The sequence below is a fragment of the Caenorhabditis remanei genome, chromosome IV, assembly GCF_010183535.1.
Source record: "Caenorhabditis remanei strain PX506 chromosome IV, whole genome shotgun sequence".
Taxonomy (NCBI): Eukaryota; Metazoa; Nematoda; class Chromadorea; order Rhabditida; family Rhabditidae; genus Caenorhabditis; species Caenorhabditis remanei.
This window is the reverse complement of record NC_071331.1, coordinates 4380667-4407306: the sequence shown is the minus strand read 5'-3', so window position 1 is coordinate 4407306 and position 26640 is coordinate 4380667. Positions and strand designations below refer to the sequence as shown.

General features: G+C 34.6%; 4 protein-coding genes across 4 annotated transcripts; all 4 read left to right on the top strand.

Moving 5' to 3' along the window:
* Window positions 1-1949: 1949 nt before the first annotated feature.
* GCK72_012419 (uncharacterized protein) lies at window positions 1950-3175 on the top strand (the record flags this gene model as incomplete). Its single annotated transcript, XM_053729098.1, has 4 exons — window positions 1950-2003; window positions 2057-2270; window positions 2596-2707; window positions 2755-3175. 4 exons carry the CDS (start codon window positions 1950-1952, stop codon window positions 3173-3175), a joined length of 801 nt encoding a protein of 266 aa, XP_053583870.1.
* A 6203-nt stretch (window positions 3176-9378) lies between these two features.
* Window positions 9379-10509, top strand: GCK72_012418 (uncharacterized protein; the record flags this gene model as incomplete). The annotated part of the gene is made up of 3 exons (XM_053729097.1): window positions 9379-9521; window positions 9570-9933; window positions 10351-10509. The coding sequence occupies 3 exons, from the start codon at window positions 9379-9381 to the stop codon at window positions 10507-10509; spliced, it is 666 nt and encodes a 221-aa protein (XP_053583869.1).
* Window positions 10510-16918: 6409 nt separating this feature from the next.
* Window positions 16919-19376, top strand: GCK72_012417 (uncharacterized protein; the record flags this gene model as incomplete). The annotated part of the gene is made up of 4 exons (XM_053729096.1): window positions 16919-17048; window positions 18020-18181; window positions 18290-19065; window positions 19194-19376. The coding sequence occupies 4 exons, from the start codon at window positions 16919-16921 to the stop codon at window positions 19374-19376; spliced, it is 1251 nt and encodes a 416-aa protein (XP_053583868.1).
* An 818-nt stretch (window positions 19377-20194) lies between these two features.
* On the top strand, window positions 20195-20824 carry GCK72_012416 (uncharacterized protein; the record flags this gene model as incomplete). The annotated part of the gene is made up of 3 exons (XM_053729095.1): window positions 20195-20256; window positions 20310-20499; window positions 20642-20824. 3 exons carry the CDS (start codon window positions 20195-20197, stop codon window positions 20822-20824), a joined length of 435 nt encoding a protein of 144 aa, XP_053583867.1.
* Between the last annotated feature and the right edge of the window lie 5816 nt (window positions 20825-26640).

Below are 26640 nucleotides of genomic sequence, written 5' to 3'. Positions count from 1 at the left end.
AACCGGTAGGTACCGGACAAGATGTCAATTTAGAAATTTAGAAATTTTCAGTCATTTGCTTAAACAAGACGCCAAAAAATGATGGTTATTCAAACTCCTAGTCAATTTATTCTGTTTTAGTGATTTCCTTTTCTCATACTGAAAAGGTACAATATATTGGTCCACAACAACAAGAATCTCTACTCCTGAAAAAAATTCAAAAAAATTAAAATTTAACTAGTTTTTCGAAAGCTTACTAAAACATTAACACAAAACTATATTTTTACTGTTGCACCGTCCATATGAATCTGAAAAAATAACGATTCGATAATACATGAACAATATGAAAAGTTTGACGGCTCATTACTCCGTTCACAGAAGGATTTCAGAAAAGTACAATGCTTGTTGTATCAAAGTAAAGAACTATATTTTCTGTTTCATCGTCTGCATGAATGTGGAAAAATAACGATTTGATAATACGCGGAAGAATTGAAACATGTTAGACGATAAAAAAATTGTTCAACATTGTTTTTGATATGCATTGTCTTCATTTTATCTCGGTTGGTTTTACAAGTTGTACTATGTAGTTTATTTGCCGAAAATACGTAAAATATCTTTTTTTTCATAAAATACAATAATTTCAGACATGCAACGGGCCGGGTGGAATTTTTGACTATTTTTTTAAATATCATAAAACCGCAACTTAGGATTTTCGACTATTTTTAATAAACTTTCGTGAAAAAATTGTGCACATTTTTTGTATCTGGACTGGGTCGAGATTTCGCAACTCCGAGTAATTTGTTTGCCTGTAACAACAGTAATGTCCTGAAAACTGAAAATTGTGTTTCATGCTTCGTTCATACTGAGTTCTGTCAATTTAAAAAAAGGTTTCAGCTCAACAAAATACTCATTTAACCGAGTGTTACTCGGCTACTTCCCGCAACAGTTACGCAGCATTCACAGCTTTTGCAACAGTTACGCGACAAGATTGCAACAGTTCTACAGCAATTAGGAAAAATCAGAACATATGCAACAGTTACACAGCTTTCACGTCACTGCGACTGATGGTTCCCTTGTTTTTGGGGCATGCACCAGTTGTGCAACAATCTCACAACAGTCGCGCAGCAACTGTATATTCGCTCCAATGCAAATTGGAGTTTGGCTGCATTTTTCCATTTTTTCCAATGATTATTTATTGTCTATTTGACAAGTTTTCTCATTTTCCGACTTATTTTTACTCTATTTTTTGAAAATATTATTTTTCAGAAGAAGAATGTGTCTGGATGGCAGAAACGAGTCAGAGAGAGCAGCTGATCAACATAATTCGCCTGTTCGATAAAAAATTTGGACTTTTGAAGCGTTTTCAGCAAGACATGATCTAAAAATGTGAGTTGTTTCCCAACCGAATTTCATTGAAATATTCTTTTTCAGTTCTAAAGTCGATGAGCTTGGGGCACCGGACGTCTACAGATATAAGGAACTTGGAAACTTCACCGACTGTCGGTCAACATGGAATTTCAATGACGTTTCTAAGTTTTTTGTTTTTGCTTTTATTTTTTAAAATTTTATATTCTTAAAATAAATATTAATAGTTATTTCTGTTATTCTGTTCACAAATTAACTATACTGATTAGAAACGAGAAGCAATGAGCGCATGCAGCACGCCGGCAGCACTGATGCAACAACTGTGCAGCATTCATGCAACACTTGCGCGCCTCTGACGCAGCAGGAGTAAACTCTACGAATAACTGCTGCGTTAGTGCTGCACAACTGTAGCGGAAAGTAGCCGAGTATCTATTCCATTCAAACAGTAATCTTAACTAATCTTTGTACAAAAACCGTTCCCTCCCCCATTATCTTATCTAATATCCTATCTGATGCCTTTATCTGATGCCGTAAAGGTCAAAAGATAGCAATCCGGCAGAGAAAATATTCATATTCTCTTATTTTTCCCCCATTCTGTACGCATTATGAATCACTACTACTCTCTTCTTTTTGGAATTCTATTCCTCGTTTTCAGTCAGGTCGGTTGTTAAATTTTTTTGAATTCTCTTTGAAAACAGAATAGTTTTTATAGGTCAAGTGTACCGGATATCTAGAGGTGTCTTTCAAAAGTGACTTCAATCTGAAATCTGTGTTAAATGTCTCAAGTCTCAATACTAATAGCTCCAACTCCCGTCTCGTTCCATTCCTCGTCTCTCCGAATAAGACAGAAAAACTTGCAAAAATTCCAATTGATTTCAATGAAACCATCATTATAACTGTTTTTGTGATTAATCAGGATCGATTGGGTGAGTTCTAACACAACACAGCAGTAAGATATACAATTAGGCCTATTTAAGTTGAAAATTACCAACTTTGAGAGAGTGGTACGGTATCCCTGAAGTAAATTATGTATAAACTACTTGAGGAAGAACATACTTTGTTGATACGTAACACTCTAGGGAGTGCTCGTACAAAAAAGTTGTCAACTACGAAAATGAAGTTTTATGGTTTATACATTCAGTGATACCGTAACACCCTATCAAATTTTTCATTTTCAACAAAAAATGCCATATCGTATATCTTACTGCACGGTACTGTATTTTAAAAGTCTTATGTGTGTTTCTTTTTTAGATATTGACAACGCCACCATCACCTCCACTTTAATCCCGAGACGTGGCCTCCTTTCCCCATTAACCGTGATGTATCCTTTCACTGGTATCAAAATCAATATTGGATGTGACACGTGAGTACCATATCAAATTTTTTTTTGTAATCCTGATAAATTTTCAGCGAATACTACGGTGACCAATGCAATGTGTTCTGCTGTTCCGAGACAGCGAGTCGAGTCGGGAAAGAGTGTAATTCCCTGGGACAATTAGGCTGCCCAGTTGGCAAAAAAGGGTTGGATTGCAAACAATCAATCAGTAAGAAATGGTGCAAATGCAAGAACAAAGGGTCATGTATCTCATCATTCGGGAAGAATCTCCACGAGAGAATTCAGTGCTCGTGTCCTGTCGGATTTACGGGAATCCAATGCGAGAAGGAGGTGCCTAGTGTAGAGATGATGTCGGTGTATGGAGTGGATCCGAAGAAGTTTGAAATTGGAACTGCAAAGATGTTGTATGAAAGTGTTGTGGATAATGAGATGGTTGAGGTGACACGACCACATTCCAGTCATTTGTTGCATAATTTGAAGATTAATGATGCTTAAAATAACTTATTATTGAAATTAAAGAATTTTGAAACTTGGCTATTAAAGAATAAACGGATGAATGAATTATCACAAATTGATATGTTTTTTTAATAGTATTCGCACTGACTGTGATAATTGTTTAATAGCATATCAGAATTAAAGAATTTCTATTGACTTTAAAAAAAAGTACTCTTTCAACATGTTCTGAAAAAATAAGAAGATTAGTGACCTTTACTACACAACATCGATGAAGTACATATTCCTCCCAGCTGTACCACTTGTTGTAGAACTGCGAATACCTCGAATAAATTTTCGTTAATTATTCCCAATTCAAAAATTTTTTTCATAATAAGTATGACTTGATACAGAAATTTTCTGTTTCAAAACATATTTTTTTAAATAGTATTCGCACTGACTGTGATAATTGTATAATAGCTCTTTGTCAGTGAAATCTCCTCTTAATTATTATGAAATGTTTTATTGACAACGGAAACATTTCAGAGTTAAATTTCTATTGACTTTTTAAATGAGTACTCTTTCAACATGTTCTGAAAAAATAAAAAGATTATTGTTCTATACTACACTACATCAATGAAGAACATATTCCTCCCAACTGTACCACTTGTTGTAAAACTGCGAACACCTCGAATATGTTTTCAGTAATTATTCCCAACCCAAAAATTGTATTCATAAGTATGACTTGTTACAGAAATTTTCTGTTTCAAAACTATAAAATAAGTTGAAAATTATGAATTTCGTGTTTGTGTAACTGTCTTCAAGATTCTCTGGTTGGAATTATTGTACTCCATTTTCAAAATTATTGACACTAATTGTATTGTTACTTATAGCTCTAGAAAAATGACTAAGAAAGTCTGGAAGACAGAAAGTATATAGAATAAAGTTAGGATTTTTCAGGTGTCAGCTACTGTACTTCAGTTTTCAAAATGGGAAAATAAAGTTCTGGTTTCGGATTAATAAATTCAGGACATTCTGAAAAAAGTAATTTAGGTCTGACAGGAACATTCGTTTCATTACCAGAAAACACTAGAATACATATCAGGTTCTCAAAAACAGTGCTTTTCAAATAGATTTTTTTTAAAGTTTCAGTATTATCTTATAAGGTTTTGAATTCAAACACTTCAATACTCGCAATTTAGCAATAATGTATTGACTAAGAAAAAGTAATCAGTTTTTGTTGAAACAAGTAAAAAAAGTGGGCAATTTGAAACGGGGTATTTTTTGTATAAAGAAGGAAATAAAGATTTTTTGAAGAATATTGTTAGCAAAAACAACTTGAACTTCAAGTTGATGGCGGGCAACAGAAACTGGAATTCGCGCATTGTTTTCACGTTTCCAGATGAAATTGTCTCTACCAAATATAAGTTCAAACTCACAACAAGTAATAGGAAGAGAAGCAGAACTGGAGTCATTGTTGGTGTGTAACAGAAATTAGCATAAAAATTTTACAACATAAATTAACAACAAGAAAAAGTTTGATTTTAATGATTTTTAATTGTTTTTTGTTTAATTGTTTCAACAAAAACTGATTACTCTAACATGACACATTATTGTCATTTATTTAGAGAGTTATTAAACAATAATGTGATCTAATCTGATAACATTTTGCCAAACAAAGAGCCCCTAATAAAATCTGAATATCAATTTCTGTTAAAAAAACCAGAAACAGTAGCAATGTGAAACTTAATACTAGTCTGATGTGAATTTAAAATCCCGCTCTAATTTCTAAAATTTATTGATAACAACAACAGATAACCTATGTATGTGAGTTTCATGTATATTGGAAACAGGCATTTCAATTTTTTAAATAAGATTTTGTGTGCCAGTAGAAAAAAAAGGTTTCAGAAGTTTGTTTTGATTTAACCAAATCATTAGTGTTAGTTGACACTTGCTTTCAGGATATAATATTATAAAATTTCAGTGCTTTTATGTTTATTTGTATACATTGAAAGCAGAGAAACTGAATGCAAAATATTAGAAGTGGGGCTTTTCTAAAAATTTAGAAAATCTCCGAAATTTTTAGTCAAAACAATTCATTTGAATACAAAAAAAGTTGTCAAACAGAGTTTTTCAACTGGCGAACAACGAGTTTTCAACATTTACTGTTTACAATTTGTGATATTTTAATGTTTTTTATTTACTTTTGCTGATGCCTTCATCTTGGGACCTAGTAAAGTACAGTGTGGTCAGAATGATGCCAGAATATTTTTTAAAGATCTTGTATGATCACGTTCCAATAATAATCCGTTCTTGCTACACATGTATCGTTTATAAAGATTTTGTGATAGTAGTTTGCCACAACTGTTATTATTGTTCCTCTGCATTTCATGATAATTGGAAGCCATATTTTTCATAAATTACAGTTACAAACCCATGTAATGCGTACCCGTTCAATAGACCCTTTCAATTAGTTCATGAAATCAGAAAATAAATTAAATTTGAGATACCAAAGAAAAGATACAGAGAATCACTGTATTAGAAATGAAATTAGTGAAAATCTCGCTGATATTTTTTTTTGAACATTTTATGTTTCAGAACTTTCAAATGAGCTTTGAAATATAGTTGCACTGGGTTAAGCTGTTGTTCCCAACAATCAAAAATAGGCATTATTGTGTTGACTAATTGTTATAGTTATCAGAATACTTGAACAAAGTTTTAGCTGTTGCATGAAAATTGACGATGAAAATATGCACTTACGAAACATTTTTCGAACTTGAAAATCCAGATACGTAGTACTTTTCAGTTTCAAATTTTCTAAATATTCGTTCATTTCTGACAACAAATGATTCCTCAATGACGTGCGTAAAAGTATGAGATTTTTGTTCATTGTTTTTGAACCTGTTTATTTGATTTTACAGAAAAAAAAGATTTACCCTTGAAAATACCATATTCACGCATAATGCTTCATGCACATTACCCTGGTTTCAAAATGGCAACGTTTCGAGTTGTCTTGGTTTCGAAACGTCCGGTTTCAAAACTTTCCGGAGCCCCGTTGGAAGATTTACAGCTTTTTATTTGCTTTGCTTTCATCAGAAATTTTATTTTTCAACCTCCATCACTTGCAAAATATGACTGCTAATGAAAACTAAAAAGGTTCCAGTCTCCTTGCTTTGTTCTACACATCCCGACTGGATTTCTAGCGTTGCATAGGATATCTGACAATTTTTTTTCGGTTCTACAGACACCATAAAAGTTACACAGAAATACACATTTTTGATGTGAACGTTTTTGACGATAATATATGGGATTTCACGACTAATCGAGTAGTTTCGAGGAAAAGTTCTATTTGTATCGTAAATGTCTGAAACACGCTTTTCTCCTATTTGTGTTTAGAAAAGTCACAAATCGATGTCGAACCCAATGAATTCTTTCATTTTTCTGTTATTTCTGATAATATCTTCGTCAAATAACTTTATCCATGTTGTTGTACCAGTCGGTTGGCGCAGCCTACGGCTGCTCAACCTCCTTCCCTACACCACCCTTCTCAGTTTTACAGCGCCTGCGGCGTTTTCTAAATAATTCAGACAGTCGGGGCATTTAAAAGGTCACCGACTTCTGGATCGTAAACTTCTCTTCACCTGTTGATAGATTTTGTAAGCTGAGCTGTCCGTTACGGGAGAGAACAATTGAAAAATCTCCTGATGGAATATGGAATTTAGAAAGAACGGTTTTTGAATTTAATAATCGGGACCTTCTTCCTTTGATTTCCTTATAACTGTTATTTTTTCCCTCCTCAAAAAGCGAGTGATCATTCTGATCTTAATTTTTAATTTTTAGACTGATTGGAGGCGATATCGCCTCCCTCCTCTTTTGTGCTCCCTCTGCTTTTGGCACCGTGCCAGTAAGCAAATTTTCACTAATTTTTCTATCCTGAAGGAATTTGGATTTTAGAATGAGCGATTTTTTACTTCACCTTTGCCGGAAGTATTTTAATATACTCTTACAGAAAACTGAAATTTGGTAACTTCTCGAAAGGGGAAGGGATCATTGATATATCAATTTTCGATTTTTGACTGATCGGCGGCAAAACCACCTCCCTGCTCTGGGTATTGAAAACTATGACAGTGCTTTAACAAACTCTCATCTTAGAATTTATCACTTTTTTGTAGGTAACCGAGGTACGACATAGTTCCTTAGTCACAAATCACCATCACTTCGTGAGTAGTATTCTTCCATTCAGTATACTCCTAAGTTTCTGGGTGTAACAGCGCCTACTGCGCTTCTTTAATGGTCTGGACATCCGAGGTCTCAGACTGAATTGAGCTAAATACAGGGAATGTCTTTTTGGCTTGAGACTGAGAAACCTTTACCGAAATAATTTTGCTGGAATTTGTTCTTCTATCTTTTCCTCAGTTTGAACATGTTTTTACTGAAGCTCAGGAATTTGGATGCTTTCCTATTCATACCTCCAAAAATATAATCCATTTAAAGTATTACATTTAAGTTTTAGAGCAGATTCGAAACTATCGGGGTGCAAATTTATAGAGAATTCTCAAGGCACACGGAAAGTCAATTCCCCTTTTAGAAAATCGGATTTCCTATTCTCTTCTTCAAAAAATGCACTTACAGTTTTTTTTTGAGTTTTTGATATGAAGCTGCGGACAAAAGTCTTATTGTAAACTACCATCAGCTTCTGACACGGTTTTTGTGGGATTCTAATTTTTTGAACACCGTCAAAGTTGGAACTCAATCACCCATTATGATGGAATCGTAGCGGTGTGAACAGTGTCAAAAGATTGGTGCAGATAATCACTTACAGCCACTGTTAGCCACATAATCACTGTTAGCCCTTTTGATCTACGAAATCTAGACTGTAACGAAGTTATTTACAACTTTCATATACTGCCTGTCTATGTTCTTACCAAAACAAAAAACCAAAAAACTTTTCCGATCTGGCGGGAACGAACTCATCACTCCATGCGTAAGAGTCATCTACGTAGACCGCTACACCAAATACGCGCGGCCGGGCGCTCTCAAGAATGCAGTCAAGAAACACCGATTCAGCATGAGCTTTCTACCACCCTGTCGGGACACACCTTTTCATAACGCTTTTTACTGTTGAAATCGGTATCGTCTCCAGAAGACGTCAAATTTGATATTTTTGAAAAAAGAAAAAGACGGGCATCGAGTGGTGGAAATTTCTGATCTTTTAGTCCATGTTCGAAAAAAATTGGTTCAGTAGGAAGGGCGGTAGGATCGGCGACAGACAGACAAACATACAGCCGTTTGCGTTTGTTAATAGTAAAGATTTTTTCAATGCTACCTGTTAATTTTCTGGATTTCAACATTTAAATTCGGTTTCTCAGTCCACTTAATAAATTGGGTTTATGGATCATGTCAGTAGCTGAAAGATTCCAAAAATAGCGGTCAAACTTGCTGAAGATCCGCCAGAAGCCGCGCCCTGGCTAATTTGTCCGGGAAGATCTTTTTCAGGCTTTGTATGACTACAGCATCGAATACCTATCATTTATTTATTTATTTATTTACATTTAGTTTAATGAATGATAAAACAAAGTAATTCATTTAAAACAAAGTAATTCATTTTGTCATTCAATACCACTTGAAACCTTAGAAGTTTAAAAAATTCAGTTTAAGGACCAACACCAAACAAACGAATATAACAAAAAAGCATTAGTAATTTTCATGACTGATTGAAGCTGAAAACGCACGAAACTGATTCAGTCTGCTGCTGCGGAAGACCAAACCTGAATCTGAACGTGTGAAATCTAAGCAGTCAATGAAACATAAAAATTTTGAGGCAAACTGATGTGAGTAATACAAAATTAGATTTTTGGAAAAATGTGTTTCTATTGTTAGGTTGATCTTCTCCATTGTTATCACACCTGATCAAAACCGGAGTATAATTTCTGGTTCTAGTTCCAAACACATTAAGAGTTGAAAATGACAGTTTTTATGTTTAGATTCAAAGTTTTTGATTTCGGAGTTAAGTTTAGAGCATATTGTATCTGTAATCTTATTGTTTTTTTTTTTTTCAAAAATATGAATTCAGAATACTTTGCAAATTTTCAATGTACATACATATCAGAGTTGCATGGAAGTGAAAATTTCTTATCCGGAAGTCGGAATTCCATGCAACTCTGATACATCTATTAATGTTTTTTTCCAAAATAACAAGTTTTGAGAATTTTCCGTTTCATAACTTTTTTTTGTTTCATATCTTTTTTTAATATCAATTATTGACAATGGCGAATTTTTTGAAATTCTCGTCTTCAGATATCGACAACGCCACCATCACCGCAACTTTCACACCGAGACGTGGAATCTTTTCTCCATTAACCGTGATGTATCCTTTCACTGGTATCAAAATCAATATTGGATGTGACACGTGAGTACCTTCATTTCAAAATTATGAAATCCCACTATCTTTTTTCAGGCAGTACTACGGTGACCAATGCAATGTGTTCTGCTGTTCCGAGACAGCGAGTCGAGTTGGGAAAGAGTGTAATTCCCTGGGACAATTAGGTTGCCCAGTTGGAAAAAAAGGCTTGGATTGCAAACAATCAATCAGTAAGAAGTGGGGTAAATGCAAAAACAAGGGATCATGTATCTCGTCATTCGGGAAGAACCTCCACGAGAGAATTCAGTGTTCGTGTCCAGTCGGATTTACGGGAATCCAATGCGAGAAAGAGGTGCCTAGTGTCGAAATGATGTCGGTGTATGGAGTGGATCCGAAAAAGTTTGAAATTGGAACTGCAAAGATGTTGTATGAAAGTGTTGTGGATAATGAGATGGTTGAGGTGACACGACCACATTCCAGTCATTTGTTGCATAATTTGAAGATTAATGATGCTTAAACTAACTTATTATTGAAATTTAAGGTTCGAATTTCCGTTCCTTGATATGTGGCTATTAAAGAATAAACGGATGAATGAATTATCGCAAATTGATATTTTTTATAGTATTCGCAATGACTGTGATAAATGTCAAGTCTCGTAGAAAAATTATTTTCATAATAAGTCTAACTTGTTACAGAAATTTTCTGTTTCAAAACTTTGAAATTAGTTGAAGTTTCTGGTTTTTAGATGATCGTAAACATGTAGCGACATCATTTGACTGTTTCAACCAGTGTGCTTCAGGTTTCAAAATGGGAAATCACACACTGCTCTGGTTTTTTTGTTCAAACCTCACCGAACTTCAATCAAAGCCAAAAACAGGTCTCTGACCAAATCATTCGTACTGCTGAAGCACCGAAAGAAGACAAACTTGTCATTCATTTCGCCAATGGACCAGCTGATGCAACTGATGCTCAGGCTGCGTTTTCTTCACTCACTTCTGCTGGAACTGTCATCATTCCAATGTCGGCAACTTTATAGATCTAGAAGTGACTCTTTCCACAATAAACAATTCATTTTTCTCTTCAGTACATTTTGAAATAAAAAATTAGATCTGACAGGAGTACTTGTTTCATTACCAGTAAACACTAGAATTCAATCGGTCTGAGAATTGTTTTAAATTTTTCACATTTTAAAGTTTCAGTGTTATTTTATAAGGTTTTATTAAAATTCATTACTTCATTCTTCGATATTCAAGAATAATAAATTGACTATGAAAAACCAATATATTTGATACACAATTGTAATCTTGTTTATCACAAAAACATATAGATGATTCGTTTATGACCCCCTCTATTGTCCTTTTCGGCCTATTTTTGAAAAAAAATGTTTCTGTATCATTTTGCTAACTTACTATCATCACATCCAAGCTTTTGTGATTATTTGGGAATTGTGAATTTCTTCACGAAATTTCTGACCTAACTGTTTGAGTTTGAACAAAAATCCAGCCAGAGAACCTGTAGGATGTCCACCTCACTAACAGACACTGGTATGTTGTTACATGTGAATTTTTCACATACTTGCAATAAGACAAACGGCTGATTTTGAGCGCTGAATCTTAGGCGCTCTACAAACTAGAAGAAACAAATATAGAGATTTGAAAATGCTAGTTCCATAACAATAGCAGTATTATCTGATAGCATGTATTATAAAATTTAAGTCGTTTTTGAAACATACAACATTCATATCAAAATATGGTAGTTTTCAGGAGATTATCAGGATTTATATTCATTGTCAGTTCAATCTTTTGTACTTTTATAGTATCTTAACAAAACAGTAATGAAATTCTTAAATTCAAATCAGAAAAAGTCAAGCACAATATCTCGATATCAATGTTCACTGTTTTGCAATTAACATTAACATCGAACTTTTTCTTTTTGTTAATTCTTTATGCCAATTTGTGTTTCACACCAACAATGACTCCAGTTCTGCTTCTTTTCCTATTACTTGTTGTGAGTTATGATAGAGACAAATTTAATTGAAAACGTGAAAACAATGCGCGAATTCGAGTTTCTGTTGCCCGTTGTCAACTTGAAGCTCAAGTTGTTTTTGCTAACAAAATCCTTTGTTAAAAATCTTTATTTCCTTCTTTATACAAAAAATACCCCGTTTCAAATTGCCCATACCTAGTTTCAAAATTTTTGTAATCTAATCATTTTTTTTTTAATTGTTTCATCCAAAACTGATTACTCTAACATGACACATTATTGTCATTAATTTAGAGATGTATCAAACATTATGAATACATATAAATCACTGAAAACAAAACCAGTTTGAAACAGTAGCAATGTGAAACTTAATACAATGTGAATTTAAAATCCCGCTCTTTTTTTTCTAAAATTTATTGATAATGAGTCTCAAATAGATGACCATTAACAGAAAACATATTTATGTGAATTTCATGTTCATTGGAAACAGGCATTTCAATTTTTTGAATACGATTTTGTGTGTCAGTAGAAGAAGAAGGTTTCAGAAGTAAGTTTTGATTTAACCTAATCATTAGTGTTAGTTGACACTTGCTATCAGGATATAATATTATAAAATTTCAGTGCTTTTATGTTTATTTGTATACATTGAAAGCAGAGAAACATGACTGAACGCAAAATATTACAAGTGGGGCTTTTCTAAAAATTTAGGAAATCTCCAAAAATCAACGATGCCAGGAAACATCTCATATGAATACAAAAGAAATAGCTGTAAATTCGAAACAGAATTTTTTAGAATTGCCGACAAACTAGTTTTTAATACTTACTGTTTACAATATATGATATTTTACTGCTTTTTTAATTAACTTTTGCTGATGCCTTCATTTAGTTACATAGTACAGTACGTTCAGGTCAGAATGATCTTTACTAATAATATTCAGCAGATCCGTTTGTCTGTCCGTTTGTCGCCGACTTTAGCGCCTTCTGTACTGAACCGTTTTCAATGAAACTTACACAGATCGATTGGAAATTTGTCCCGGATGTTGCCCGTCTATTTTTTTAGTTAAAATAGTTCTAAATTAGGTCACTACGTGAGAAAAAGTGGTTTTCAAGCCTTTCAGTGGCTTTCATTTCCGATATAGGGAAATAGGAGTTCACGGGGAAAATAGTTATAGAACTTTTTCATTCTTCAAATGAATTCATTTCTTGAGATCGTCTAGAAAAATGCGTGGGTTTTCATAAACTATTTTTTTGCTCTATTCCAGTTAAGATGTCCTTGAAATCTCGAACGTCCCCCTTGATACACTTAGACGTTCTTTCGAGCCCTGAATTTTTTCCCAAAGTTAAAAGTACTTTCAAACGTTTAAACGTTCCAAAAAACATTTAGACGTCTCAAAAACGTTTAAAAGTCCCACAAGTCCCATAAAATATTAATACGTCCCTTAAAATTCCAGAGGCTCAGCACCCTGGAAGTAGTGGTTTCTTTAAAACAGAGGCACTCTGAGGCCACTTTTGCCAAAACTTAAGCAAGTTGCTGGATGTCTCTGTGTTAGGGAAACCGCTACTTCCCGGGTGCTGAGCCTAAGAACATTCTAGGACTTTTTGTTTTTAAGTAATCACTACTTCCAGGTGTCACAGCAAGCTCTTGGTTTTTTTGTGTTCACGCGACATTCAAATATTTTTTGGGACAACGAATTATGTAAAGCAAATTTATTTAAAGCAAAAAACGGGATTGATGGGGCGTCTAATTATTTTATTGAACGTTTAAACGGTTTTGGGACGTCTAATCATTTCTGGCAATTTTGGGACCCCAAAGAACGTCTAAGTGTTTTTTGGGACGTTCGAGTGATCAAAGGACATCTAAACTAGAATAAATCTTTGTTCTCTTCATACCCTCTCAAGGTTGGGCATTTTCAACTGAAAACAGCCAACGTTGTTAGAATTATAGCCATTACTGTATTCATTTTTTACCGGCTGTCAGTCAAAAACTTAAAAATAATACTTTAAGTGCAATTTTTTAAGATGTGAAGAGGGAAGTTTCCAAATTCCTAAGCTACAGTAATAGAATTGATGATGGTTTCTCAGTCTCAAGCCAAAAAAAGCATTCCCGATTTAGTACAATAAATTCTGAGACCTCAGATCTCTCCATCATCAAAGAAGCTGTTACAGCAAGAACCTTGATAGGAGTAAAATTAATAAAAGAACACTACTCAAAAAGTGATGGGGATTTGTGAAATATGAACTTTGTCGTTGCTCGGTTTCCTTCAATAGGTAATAAATTCTAGAATAAATATTTGTTAAAACATGGTCTTGATCTGCCATATTCAGAGAAGGGGGGCGGCATCGCCGCCGATCAGTCAAAAGTGTGAAATTAATATTTGAAAGATGACTCGCCTCTTGAGGAGGGAGAGAAGGAGAGTTACCAAGTTTTTTAAAGTAGTAGATTAGATAAAGAAGAAAACATGAAAACAGTTCCGATTTGTGAATTGAAATCCACGCATACTGAAATCCATTTTCTATCAGGACAGAAAAAGTCACTGAGAAAATTTGTCAAAATCGTGTCAAAAAAGCAGAGATGTTTTAATTGTTCTCTACCCGAACGGGCTGCTTAGCTAACAAAAACTACAAACAAGTGATGAAGTTAAACAACTCAGGAGAAGAAGAACGTTCTGAGACCTTGATAGTCTGACCAATTTGAGAAGCGCCGCAGGCGCTGTAACACCCGGAAGGGTGGTGTAGAGAAGGAGGTTGAGCAGCCGTTAGGCTGCGTTAACCGACTGGTATCAGAATATTTTTTAAAGATCCTGTATGAACACGTTCCAATAATAATCCGTTCTTGCTACACATGTATCGTTTATAAAGATTTTGTGATAGTAGTTTGCCACAACTGTTATTATTGTTCCTCTGCATTTCATGATAATTGGAAGCCATATTTTTCATAAATTACAGCTACAAACCCATGTAATGCGTACCCGTTCAATACACCCTCTCAATAAGTTTATGAAATCAGAAAATAAATTAAATTTGAGATACCAAAGAAAAGATACATAGAATCACTGTATTAGAAATGAAATTAGTGAAAATCTCACTGTAGTTTGTTTTGAAAATTTTATGTTTCAAAATTATCAAATGAGCTCTACAGTATAGTTTCACGGGCTTGACGTTTAGAACTCAGTTTTTAAATGAAGATCCGTATTATTGTGCTTACTACTTGTTATAGTTCTCAGAACACTTGAACAAAGTTTCAGTTGTTATATGAAAATTGACGATGAAAATAAGTACATACTAAACATTTTTCAAACTTAAAAATTCTGATACAAAGCACTTTCCAGTTTCACATTTTCTAAATATTCGTTCATTTCTGACAACACATAATTTGATTAGGAAACCAGCTATTTTAAAATCAGGGTAACATGTATGGTATTTTTGTTCAACGTTATTGAACGTTTTTATTTGATTTTACTAAAAAATTGTATTGCTTTTGATGAAACGCTGAACAAAAGTACCATATTTTCGCATAATGCTTCACACACGTTACCCTGGTTTCGAAACATCTGTTTCGAGTTTTCTCGGTTTATGGAAACAAAAATGGTTCCTGTCTCTTTTTCAATCTACACAAAAAGCTAAAATTGAACGATTCCAAAAATAGCGGTCAAACCTGCAAAAGACATGCCAGAAGCTACGACCGTACGGGAAGATATTTTCAAACTTTGTCTGATTACAGCATCGAATACCTAATCATTAACTAATTTATTTATATTCAGTTCACTGATGGACGGATTATCACTAACATACAACGGGAATAGGTAAATAAACCATACTTGCAAACCGGGCCGGCGCTTAACTCGCTTAAAACTCAATGTTTTGAGCTGAAAAATATACCAAAATGTAGATCTCGGCGAGTGCTATGTCGGCGAGCTACTACGGACCGGATGGCTAATCGATAATGCACCGCGCGCCGGGAAAAACAGCCGAAAAACGCGAAAATGGCCAAAAAGTCTTTCTAGCCCGGCCCGCCGCACATTAACGAATAGCCATCCGGCCCGTAATAGGTCACGGACATAGAACTCGCCGAGATATACATTTTGATATATTTTTCAGCTCATAACATTGAGTTTGATGCGAGTTACGCGTCGGCCCGTTTCGGCCCGGTTTACAAGTATGAAATAAACCCTCAAAATCGACAGTTAATACAACAAAAAAAACGTTAGTCATTTTCATGAGTAATTGAAACAGGAGGTCCCCAAAACTGCTTCAGTCTACTGCTCGGACACAGTATCAAATCGGATAATTCTTTAAATGAAAAGATTAGATTACAAAGAATTCAGAATTTTAAAGTTCAAAGAAAACAAACTGAGACCAAAACTAAATCTAAACGTGTGAAATCTAAGCAGTGAATGAAACGTAAAAATTTTGAAGAAAACTGATGTGAGAAATACAAAATTAGACTGTTTGCACATAACATAACGTTTCCATTGTTAGATTTATCTATTCGAATGTTATCACATTTGATCAAAACCTGAATAAAATTCCTGGTTCTAGTTCCAAGCATGTTCAGAGTTGAAAATAGCAGTTTTTATGTTTAGATTCAAAGTTTTTGATTTCGGAATTAAGTTTAGAGAATATTGTTTCTGCAATCTTACTGTTTTTATTCAAAATTCTGATTTCAGCACACTGTGCAAATTTTCTATGTACTTATCTATCAGTGTTTTTACAAAACTTTCTCACCCAGCAGTACTTTGCAAATGTCCCTCTACTTGCAACATGCTTGAAACATTCGGAACTTTTTTTCAATTCAATACTGACGATGGCGAATATTTAAAAGAATTGCGTTTTTGGAATGAATAAATTGTTTTAAAATCTCATCAAGAAAATTTTAGAGACAATTGAAACAGACCTCCTTTACAGTTTTGAATAATTTCTGTAATTGGAGTTTCTCAATTTATAGTTTATGAACAACGGAGCAAACTCGAACCCCGCGCCCTTCTACTTGCAACATACTTGAAACTGAAAATTCCAGAACACCCATTCATCATCTGTCAGTTTTGCTGAGCGACCAAACCATCGCCGTCCCAAATCACAATTTCTCTCTTCCCTCTTTTCTTGTCTTTTTATTTTTTTGCAACACGTGCGTAGGAGTATCATTCACTGATAATTTAGTTTCTGTCTCTTCCACGCTTATCAGTATGTGTCGAGTTCAAACATAAGGTAAAAAAAGTTGTTTGACTACAAAATAATGACCATTTCCTATGGATACTGTCAAATCAATGCTTTTTTTGCAAGTGCGGTAGAGCGCGAATGCATTTTCCCATATTCTGCATATTTTAATACTTCCGAATGCTATCACTCTGATCTTTGCCTGATTGATAACAAGTATTCTGAAATGATGACTCTGGAAAAGTCAAACAAAAAAGATTATAAAATGTCATGAATTTCACATTTTATGAGTGAATTCTTATTCCAAAATGTATCGATTTCTATTTTTCTGTGTTATATTATGTGGCGTGACAAATGCAAACAAAGTGGAACAAGTTCATCTGAGTTTGAGTGGGAAGATGGATGAAATGGTGGTGACTTGGTTGACACAGGGACCACGTGAGTTTTTTTTCGAGAGAAGAATGACCCTAACGAATTGAAAACGGTAGCTTGATAAATGAATATGAAGAGAACCGAAGCCATATTTTTTATTTTAGATTATGATACTTCAGACAATTTTAAGAAGCTTTTATCATTGAGGCATATGCAAAAAATCATACTAAACGTCACAATTCCCGTTGTCCTGACTCAATAGGAGCTTTGGTGGAAGAGTTTTTTAGCGCGGCCGTGTAGTCCTCAGGAGAACGGGAATAGTGGCGTTTAGAGCGATTTTTGGCATATGCATGCTCCAAAGATAAAAGTTTTTTTTTTAAATTTTCAGAAGTATCGGAATTCGCAAGAAAAGATAAGACTTTAGTCCTCATTTAAGATTTAAAAAAATACTGTTTGGATTTTGAGATAAAATATTTAGTTGTACATTATGGATAGTAAACAGCGCCCCTAATTTTCAGTAGAATTGTTTCCTGTTAAACGCAACTGATAGATTGGCCACCATAAAAAAAGTAATACCAGTGATCTTTAAACTTTCCGGTTATAGGCTATCCACTTAAATTTCCATTTAAGCCTTTGGACAGTAATTCTCATATAAGAATTCAAATATTTTTTAAACCTTTAGGCTCCGCTTCCAAAACGGAACAATTTTTTTTGGATTTTACGAAAATTTTCAAAAAAAAAATTTTTTTGCAAAAAATGGGTCGAAAAGTTTTGAAAATTTTTCCTAAACATTTAAGAAATTAAAGGTTTCTGGGGATCTGTCTTCAAAATATATTCAGTTTTCATACGAATTCAAGATTTTCGCCTTCGAAAAATGAGTTTTTTTCAGACTGCTTTCTTAAGTTTTTTCTTCGAATTTTTCGCTTTTTTCGATCAAAAATTTTCGAAAAAAAACGCATTTCAATAAAGGATGGCAATTATCAGAAATACACCACCATCCTCATAAAACTTCAATGTAACAGAAATCTAAATTCCAGTACCCAACGTGACGCCATACGTGACATACGGTCTCTCCAAAGACTCTCTCCGATGGACTGCAAAAGCCACGACGACTTCATGGAAAGATCAAGGATCCCACGGATATATCAGATATACTCACAGAGCTACGATGACTAAAATGGTAGCTGGCGATGTTTATTGTGAGTTTTTTTTGTCGTTTTTTACTGTTTCAGATTTCAGTTTTTTTTTGAATAGTTTTTACTTTTTAATTGGTTATACAAGCAGAGTTTTCTTAATTTATTTTCCAGACTACAAAGTGGGCAGCTCTCAAGACATGTCCGACGTGTACCACTTCAAACAACCCGACCCTTCCAAAGAGCTTCGTGCTGCTATCTTTGGAGACTTGAGTATCTACAAAGGGATGCCAACAATCAATCAACTAATCGATGCAACTCATAATGACCATTTCGATGTAATCATTCATATCGGAGATATTGCGTATGATCTACATGACGATGAAGGGGATCGTGGAGATGCTTATATGAAGGCGATCCAACCATTCGCTGCGTATGTTCCGTATATGGTGTTCGCAGGGAATCATGAGTCGGACACTCACTTCAATCAAATAGTAAACAGGTTTACTATGCCTAAAAATGGAGTCTACGACAATAATCTCTTCTGGAGCTTTGACTACGGTTTCGTCCATTTTATCGCGTTGAATTCCGAGTACTACGCCGAGAAAATGACAAAGGAAGCAAATGCTCAATACAAATGGTTGCAAGAGGATCTTGCCAAGAATAAACTGAAATGGACCATAGTTATGTTCCATAGACCATGGTACTGTTCAACTAGATCCGCTGGTGGATGCGATGACCCTACTGACATGCTTTCGAGAAAAGGAACCAATGACTTGCCGGGATTGGAGAAGTTGTTGAAGGATTATAACGTGGATATGGTGCTCTATGGACATAAGCATACTTATGAGAGAATGTGGCCGATTTATGATAAAGTTGGATATAAATCGGGAGACGCTGGACATATCAAAAATGCAAAGGCACCGGTGTATATTCTGACTGGATCAGCGGTAAGATTTTAATGTTTCTAGGACCTGATATAGTTTGGTACAGTCTCCAGAAACTGTTACGAACCTGACATATGTAGTTTGCTAAAACATTCTCTTGGATTCTCCAGTAAGAAAGATGTTGCTTCCAGGGCTGTCACACCCATGAAGGACCGTCCGACACGACACCTCAATCGTTTTCTGCAAGCCGTCTCGGCCAATATGGATATACTCGTCTGAAAGTGTATAACTCTACGCATATCAGCACGTATTTTGTTGATACCGATGACAAAGTTGGGAATTTTTTGGATCGCTTTTATTTGGAGAAGGATTGATTTATGTATTATATTTCATTGTTTTGTATATGTTCCGTGGAAAAGATAAAGAACGGGATAAAGTTTGTGAATTGATGTGAGCGGTACAGTGCGTAACACAAGTATAAGGCCACCCATGAAATTGAGTTTATTGGCTCAGCGGAACATTTCTGGTTAAAACTAATAACGGATTCGGATTTCTCATCCAAAAATACCCCTAGGTAAATGTTTTTGTGACATGACCTCCAAAACTAGGATGGTGACGTGGCCAAATGTGAAAAATGCGCACTTTCAAGCGTAACATAAGTATAAGGCCACCCCCGGAGTTGAGCGAAAAGAGTAGAATAAAAGCAAAGTTGCACTCTAGAACTGTATTTTAGGATTGTACAAATTACATTCAAGTAGAAAACATCAAAACCACATTGTCCTGGCCCTACTGGTCTGCTGGGAACCTGGATTCAAGTCTCTCTCCATTTTTTCTCTTTCAGGCGCTAAATCTGGGCTCTAAAATCGGCCTAAGTGGGGAAACTTTTTGAGAAACCGCGTCATTAAATGCTCTTCCATTGATTTCAAAAGTTTAGAAACATATATTGTACGTTTCTGTGAAGAAATTTAAGGTTGGACTCTACCCACAGTCTGCACAGCTGTCAACATTAGAGGGATTTGAGTCGCTAGCTCTTCGAGATCTTGATAATGAGAGCTGGAAATGTTCTGTAATAATGCAGATAGATACTCAGTATGTGCTGGATACAAATACCGTTCAAATTTGTGAATATCTTATGGATTGTCTTGAGTCCATCTGCCGACATATCATAATTATGCATTAAGAAAAGTGGGCTATGCCGTGGGTGCTCAAGGTCTTCCTCCGATCGATATACAGAGTTGTATCATGCATTTTTAAGTTTTATTATGTTAGTAACATCATTTTTTAAAGTGGAAAAAAAAAATTTCAAGAAAAGGAACCAATGACTTGCCGGGATTGGAGAAGTTGTTGAAGGATTATAAGGTGGATATGGTGTTTTATGGACATAAGCATACGTATGAGAGAATGTGGCCGATTTATGATAAAGTTGGATATAAATCGGGAGACGCTGGACATATCAAAAATGCAAAGGCCCCGGTGTACATTTTGACGGGATCAGCGGTAAGATTTTAATGTTTCTAGGACATGATATACAGTCTCCAGAAACGGTTACTAAGATTCCTTATTGAAAGATTTCGGTTCCTGACACATATAGTTTGCTAGAACATTCTCTCCCATTCCCCACCTAAAATTTTGCTTGCAGGGCTGTCACACCCATGAGGGACCGTCCGACACGACACCCCAATCGTTCTCAGCAAGCCGTCTCGGCCAATATGGATATACTCGTTTGAAAGTGTACAACTCTACGCATATCAGCACGTATTTTGTTGATACCGATGACAAAGTTGGGAATTTTTTGGATCGGTTCTATTTGGAGAAGGATTGATTTCTGTATTTATGTTTTTTGTTGTATTTTTTTGTATATGTTTCGTGGTGGAGATAAAGAACGGGATAAAGCTTGGGAACTGATTTGTCAGAGGTCATTTAAAAATAATAGACATGAATTTTGAATGTCGATGTGAAAGAATTTAGAATTCTGCTGTGAGTGTCTCTGAAAATTTAAAAATTTTTAATGTTGTTTCAAAAACAGCATTATTTTTGGACACGTTCCTACCACGGAAAAAAATCCTCAAATGGTAATTTTGCAACAGCGACACTTCGCCATCCACATATTTTTTCAATGTTGGTTTTTTAGAGCTAGACGATCACTAACAACCTGTTCAACAAAATTATAGCGCAGGAACAACGAATAGTCTATTATGTTTTCCCAAATTCTGTCAAATTTCTCGGTTTCTCGCGTTCACTGACTTCCAAAGACAGAGTTCATATTACTATTACACATAAAAAAGGAAAGGAAATTGTTTTCTCCATCTGTCTCAAAAATTTTCAGTCAAATTGATGTGGTTTTCGTAAAGTTAGAGCGTTTCAAACGTTTGCCCTATTTTTTTTTCAAAAATAGCATGAGAAAGTATTCAGCGTGAAATATCAGTTGATGTGGAAAAAATGATTAGAACATTTCACGCGTGACTTTTTTCAAAGAGACCGTGGCGTAGATAAGATCTGATAAAATAAAATTCATTCCAACTCATATTCTCGTCGTCTTCAAAATGGGAGAGGTTCATCCTTGCTGTTTATGTATTCTCTGTATTCTTATTCCGGTGAGTTTTCAATTTTAAAGTTTAGGTCATCTAGAAGATTAAACATATGTACTAACACTATTTTCAAATAAAAAAAAGTTGAAAAAGAACATTTTTGTTCCGTTTTTGCCATCAGTTTCCGTAAAAACCATCATTTTTGAAAAAGAAACTATTAAAATCAAATTTATAGCCAATCGCCGTATACCTCAAAAAAGGAAATCGTTGTTGTGCAGCTGTCTGGTGCAACTTGGCTCTCTGCTATCTTCTTTATATTCCTGGAGTCATTCATGCTATCGTCATTTGTTATTGCAAACCATAATCGGAGAAGAGAATGTGAATGAAATTTTAGATTAGTTGTGTGTGAGGAAATAAAGACTTTCAGTTTTGCACTTTCTTTAACATCAAAACTAGTTTTTCAAATATGATAGGCATGCCGGTTGATATGAAAACCACTGAAAAATAGATAAAAACCTGATTTTCATGGAAAAATTTCAAGACAGATGATATAATTGGTTTACCGCGATTAAAATAAATTTGCGAATTGTAAGTTTCTAATGGACATCCAGTACGAAAAATGTTATTATTGAAACATGAAATATTTTGAAAAAAAAGGTTTAGAACTTCTGATAGTGTTTTGAACAAAATATTAGACAAATCACAAAAAACCGGTTCCTGTTTCAAGTTGTTGTAATGCAAAATGTTATTCATTCCTTTTTCACTACCACGTTTTCACTATCTTTGACTGTTAACTTTGCATTTAGGAATTGTCAATGAGTTTTGTGGTATTTTTAAGATTTGGAAATTATTAGAATTGTAACAAAACTTTGTTCCGTCTATCAAATATCAGAAAATCTTAAATATCTCTAAAAACTACTTGAAACAGTGATGAACGCTTTTGTTGTGGAACTAATAACCCTTTTTACGTAGCATGAGAAGATTTTATTTGAATTTTTAAGTTCTGACTGAATGAACAAGTAAATTCAAAAATATTGAATTAAAAATTGTCATTTTCATCTATTGAATCTCATGACGACTAAACGAAACTGTGGAAAATTTGAAAAAACAACAATATGAAAGTACATGATTTTTGGAAAATTTTATCTGTTGTGTAATTACCATGAAAATTGAAACTTTATCTGAGAGATGCTCTTTTTTCGTATGGTAAACTCAATTAACATATTTATCAGGAGATTGAACATTCTTATCAGCCAACACACTAGGACGCTTCCAACATTATTCGAGTAAGGTAGAGAAGAAGATTTCCATAATTAGAGTGTCCTTCTGTCAGAAATTGTGGTTTAACTTCAAAATGAACTGGTCGATTCTTGCACAAGAGTATAAGAATATCATTTTGGATAAGTACTGTGTAAAGAAATAAAGACTACCAGTTTACTCTTTCTTAACCATCAAAACACTTTTTTCAAATTTGATTTACAAGGTGCTACCAATTGAAAAATAAATGTAAGCATCCAAAAAATGTTATTATTGAAACAAAACCCATTTTCAAATTACGTTTTATGGAGGAAATCCTAAAGATCTTATATTGAGATTTTTACCGTTACTCGTAACACTTAATTTTTCCAAAAAATTGTTATTGTTTCGCGAGACTTTAGTAATGTATTGCTCCGTGTTTATTGTTAGTCAACTGGAGTTAGTGTCGAAACCAAGATTACCAAAACGTCTCTGTGCCAACTAGGCGTTTCCTGGATGTTTGTAATTCTTTGCCGTTTTAAGGGTTACACTTTTACACCGTTTATCATTTACAGTAGCGAGCATAGGTGAGGGCAGATTCATACTTTCATGTGTATCTCTGCTGAATCGTGTCCGTTTTGCATAATCTTTTTTTTGACAGATAGCTGAAACATTCAGTGATAAGAAAATAAGTTTTTTGAAAAAGTTAACATTTTAAATTTTATCGATAATCGATTTTTCCTGACCGTGATTTGAAAATTCGAAAAAAAAACTTTTTATTTTTCTCTTGGAGTTATTGAGATTTTAATGTCAAAACGATGGAACATGTACAAATAAACAAAAAATCATGTTGAATTAGTTTCTTAGTTCCTGAGCATCGTGCTAGAGCTCCAGAAGTCAAAAGTGGCGTCCTCGGGAAAACCTTCATAACTCATCAAGAAATTATCCAAATTAGCCAAAACATGTACCAAAAAACGTGTTTTGAGTTTTTCTACAAACCTACATCAAAAAATCAAGATTTAAAAAAAATTTTTCAAATTTTTTTCACTCAATATTTTTTCATTCCAATTTTTTCCTGGATTTCCGATATTTTCTGGCTATAAAACGAACACACGTTTCAAATACTGCATGCAAAGTATTTTATCACAAATAATAAAACACATGTTTGTGTTTTTTGTTCGTTTTATAGCCAGAAAATATCGGAAATCCAGGAAAAAATTGGAATGAAAAAATATTGAGTGAAAAAAATTTGAAAAATTATTTTTTCTAAAATCTTGATTTTTTGATGTAGGTTTGTAGAAGAACTCAAAACACGTTTTTTTGGTACATGTTTTGGCTAATTTGGATAATTATTTGATGAGTTATGAAGGTTTTCCCGAGGACGCCACTTTTGACTTCTGGAGCTCTAGCACGATGCTCAGGAACTAAGAAACTAATTCAACATGATTTTTTGTTTATTTGTACATGTTCCATCGTTTTGACATTAAAATCTCAATAACTCCAAGAGAAAAATAAAAAGTTTTTTTTCGAATTTTCAAATCACGGTCAGGAAAAATCGATTATCGATAAAATTTAAAATGTTAACTTTTTCAAAAAACTTATTTTCTTATCACTGAATATTTCAGCTATTTGTCAAAAAAAAGATTATGCAAAACGGACACGATTCAGCAGAGATACACATGAAAGTATGAATCTGCCCTCACCTATGTTCGCTACTGTAGCTTTTGATTTGAAGCGTCCATTCCTTTTGTTTCAGAAACTTTCTTTCATACAGTGCGCGTCATAAGTATAGCGCCCCCCTCGATTTTCGCGTTTCTGGACTTGCTGCAATCGGCATGAGAAAATGGTTAATGCCATTCGATCCGGCGTCACAGAAAACCTATAATGAGAAGTTTTGTCGAAAATTTCAAATCATGTCGCCTGCTCTGTCACAGGTTGTCTGAAAATCAGCCGCGTCAAAAGTATAGCGCGTTTTTGGATTTTGTGGCTCCGAGCGCTGAAAATCGAATAAAAATATGAATTTTGTTTATAATTAGTTGTCGGTGACTTATTTCTGTTATTTCCTATCAAAATTTATCCGAGAAACTGATTTTCTCCGGCTGAAACTGCTCAATTTAGCAAACCATCCCATTTGAGGCATCTCCATGATTATTATCGATTGGTAATTTTGTAAAACATGGAATCTGATACTGAACACTTGTCAAAAATACACTTCTGGAATTTGTGGTTTATATTAGTAATCAATCAACCTTTTTGTGAGCCGTTTTCCATCTACCCGGCTCGATCAGATTGACTCCTTGAGATCTGTTTGAGGCATCCTAGGCGAACTTTGCTTCGCAGAATCGAGAAAATCAGTTCTTCAAACTTTTTAATGATTTAGAAACACTGGTAAGAACATTGCCAGCTTATTTTTGATCAAAAAACATTCAAGCAGTTTCCAGTTGTGACGGTGTAGCTCACACTGTAACAATGCACATGTTTGATTTTGGCCTGCACGAAGGCGTTTCGAGAGTAATCAAGAAACGTCTTTTCCGGTGACAGGAAACATTTGATTTTGTTCGTTAATCTCATTTTCAATATTTTCACACCATTCGGAAGTTGTTCAAAGCGCATATCTTTTCTGGAGACACGGAGTGCGATAAGCAACTTTCTGGTAGTGTGAGGATATTACTACAGATCTGTTGAGGTGTTATAACTTCGGAGCGGACTGTAGGTAGCACAACTTTTTGTCATGAAAGTCTTAAAAATATTGCTCACAAGCGATCCAGACTCCCTTCTGTTCCATAAAGGCATTTTTTGTTCCGCTATGAGCCAAAGTTCGCCTAGGATGACTCAAACAGATCTCAAGGAGTCAATCTGATCGAGCCGGGTAGATGGAAAACGGCTCACAAAAAGGTTGATTGATTACTAATATAAACCACAAAGTCCAGAAGTGTATTTTTGACAAGTGTTCAGTATCAGATTCCATGTTTTACAAAATTACCAATCGATAACAATCATGGAGATGCCTCAAATGGGATGGTTTGCTAAATTGAGCAGTTTCAGCCGGAGAAAATCAGTTTCTCAGATAAATTTTGATAGGAAATAACAGAAATAAGTCACCGACAACTAATTATAAACAAATTTCATATTTTTATTCGATTTTCAGCGCTCGGAGTCAAAAAATCCAAAAACGCGCTATACTTTTGACGCGGCTGAATTTCAGACAACCTGTGACAGAGCAGGGAACATGATTTGAAACTTCCGAAAAAACTTCTCATTATAGGTTTTCTGTGACGCCGGATCGAATGGCATTAACCATTTTCTCATGCCGATTGCAGCAAGTCCAGAAACGCGAAAATCGAGGGGGGCGCTATACTTATGACGCGCACTGTACAATTGGAATCTACGAATTGAAATCGGGGGTATTTGAGTTTAGAACTCGGGAGAATAGAACTGCGACAAAATAAAACTGTGAAAATATAGAACAGGAAAAAATAGAACTGTTACAAAGTGGAACAGTGAAAGTTAGAACTGCTACAAAACAGAACTCAACAAAATAGAACTGAACACAATGGAACTGCTACAAAATAGAACTGTTACAAAATAGAACTCTAGTTCGAAGGGAGCGCGTTTGCATTCGTGACTTTTTAGAAGAATTATAACGACTTTTTTTTTCAATTTTAACAATTAGTCGATGAAGAAAATGAATTTATTTGAGAAAAGTCAAAAATAAATTGAATTTTTGCAAAAAAATGCAAACGCGCTCCATTCGAAATAGAGTTCTATTTTGTAACAGTTCTATTTTGTAGCAGTTCCATTGTGTTCAGTTCTATTTTGTCGTGTTCTGTTTTGTAGCAGTTCCATTATTTCGTAGTTCCACTTCGTTCAGTTC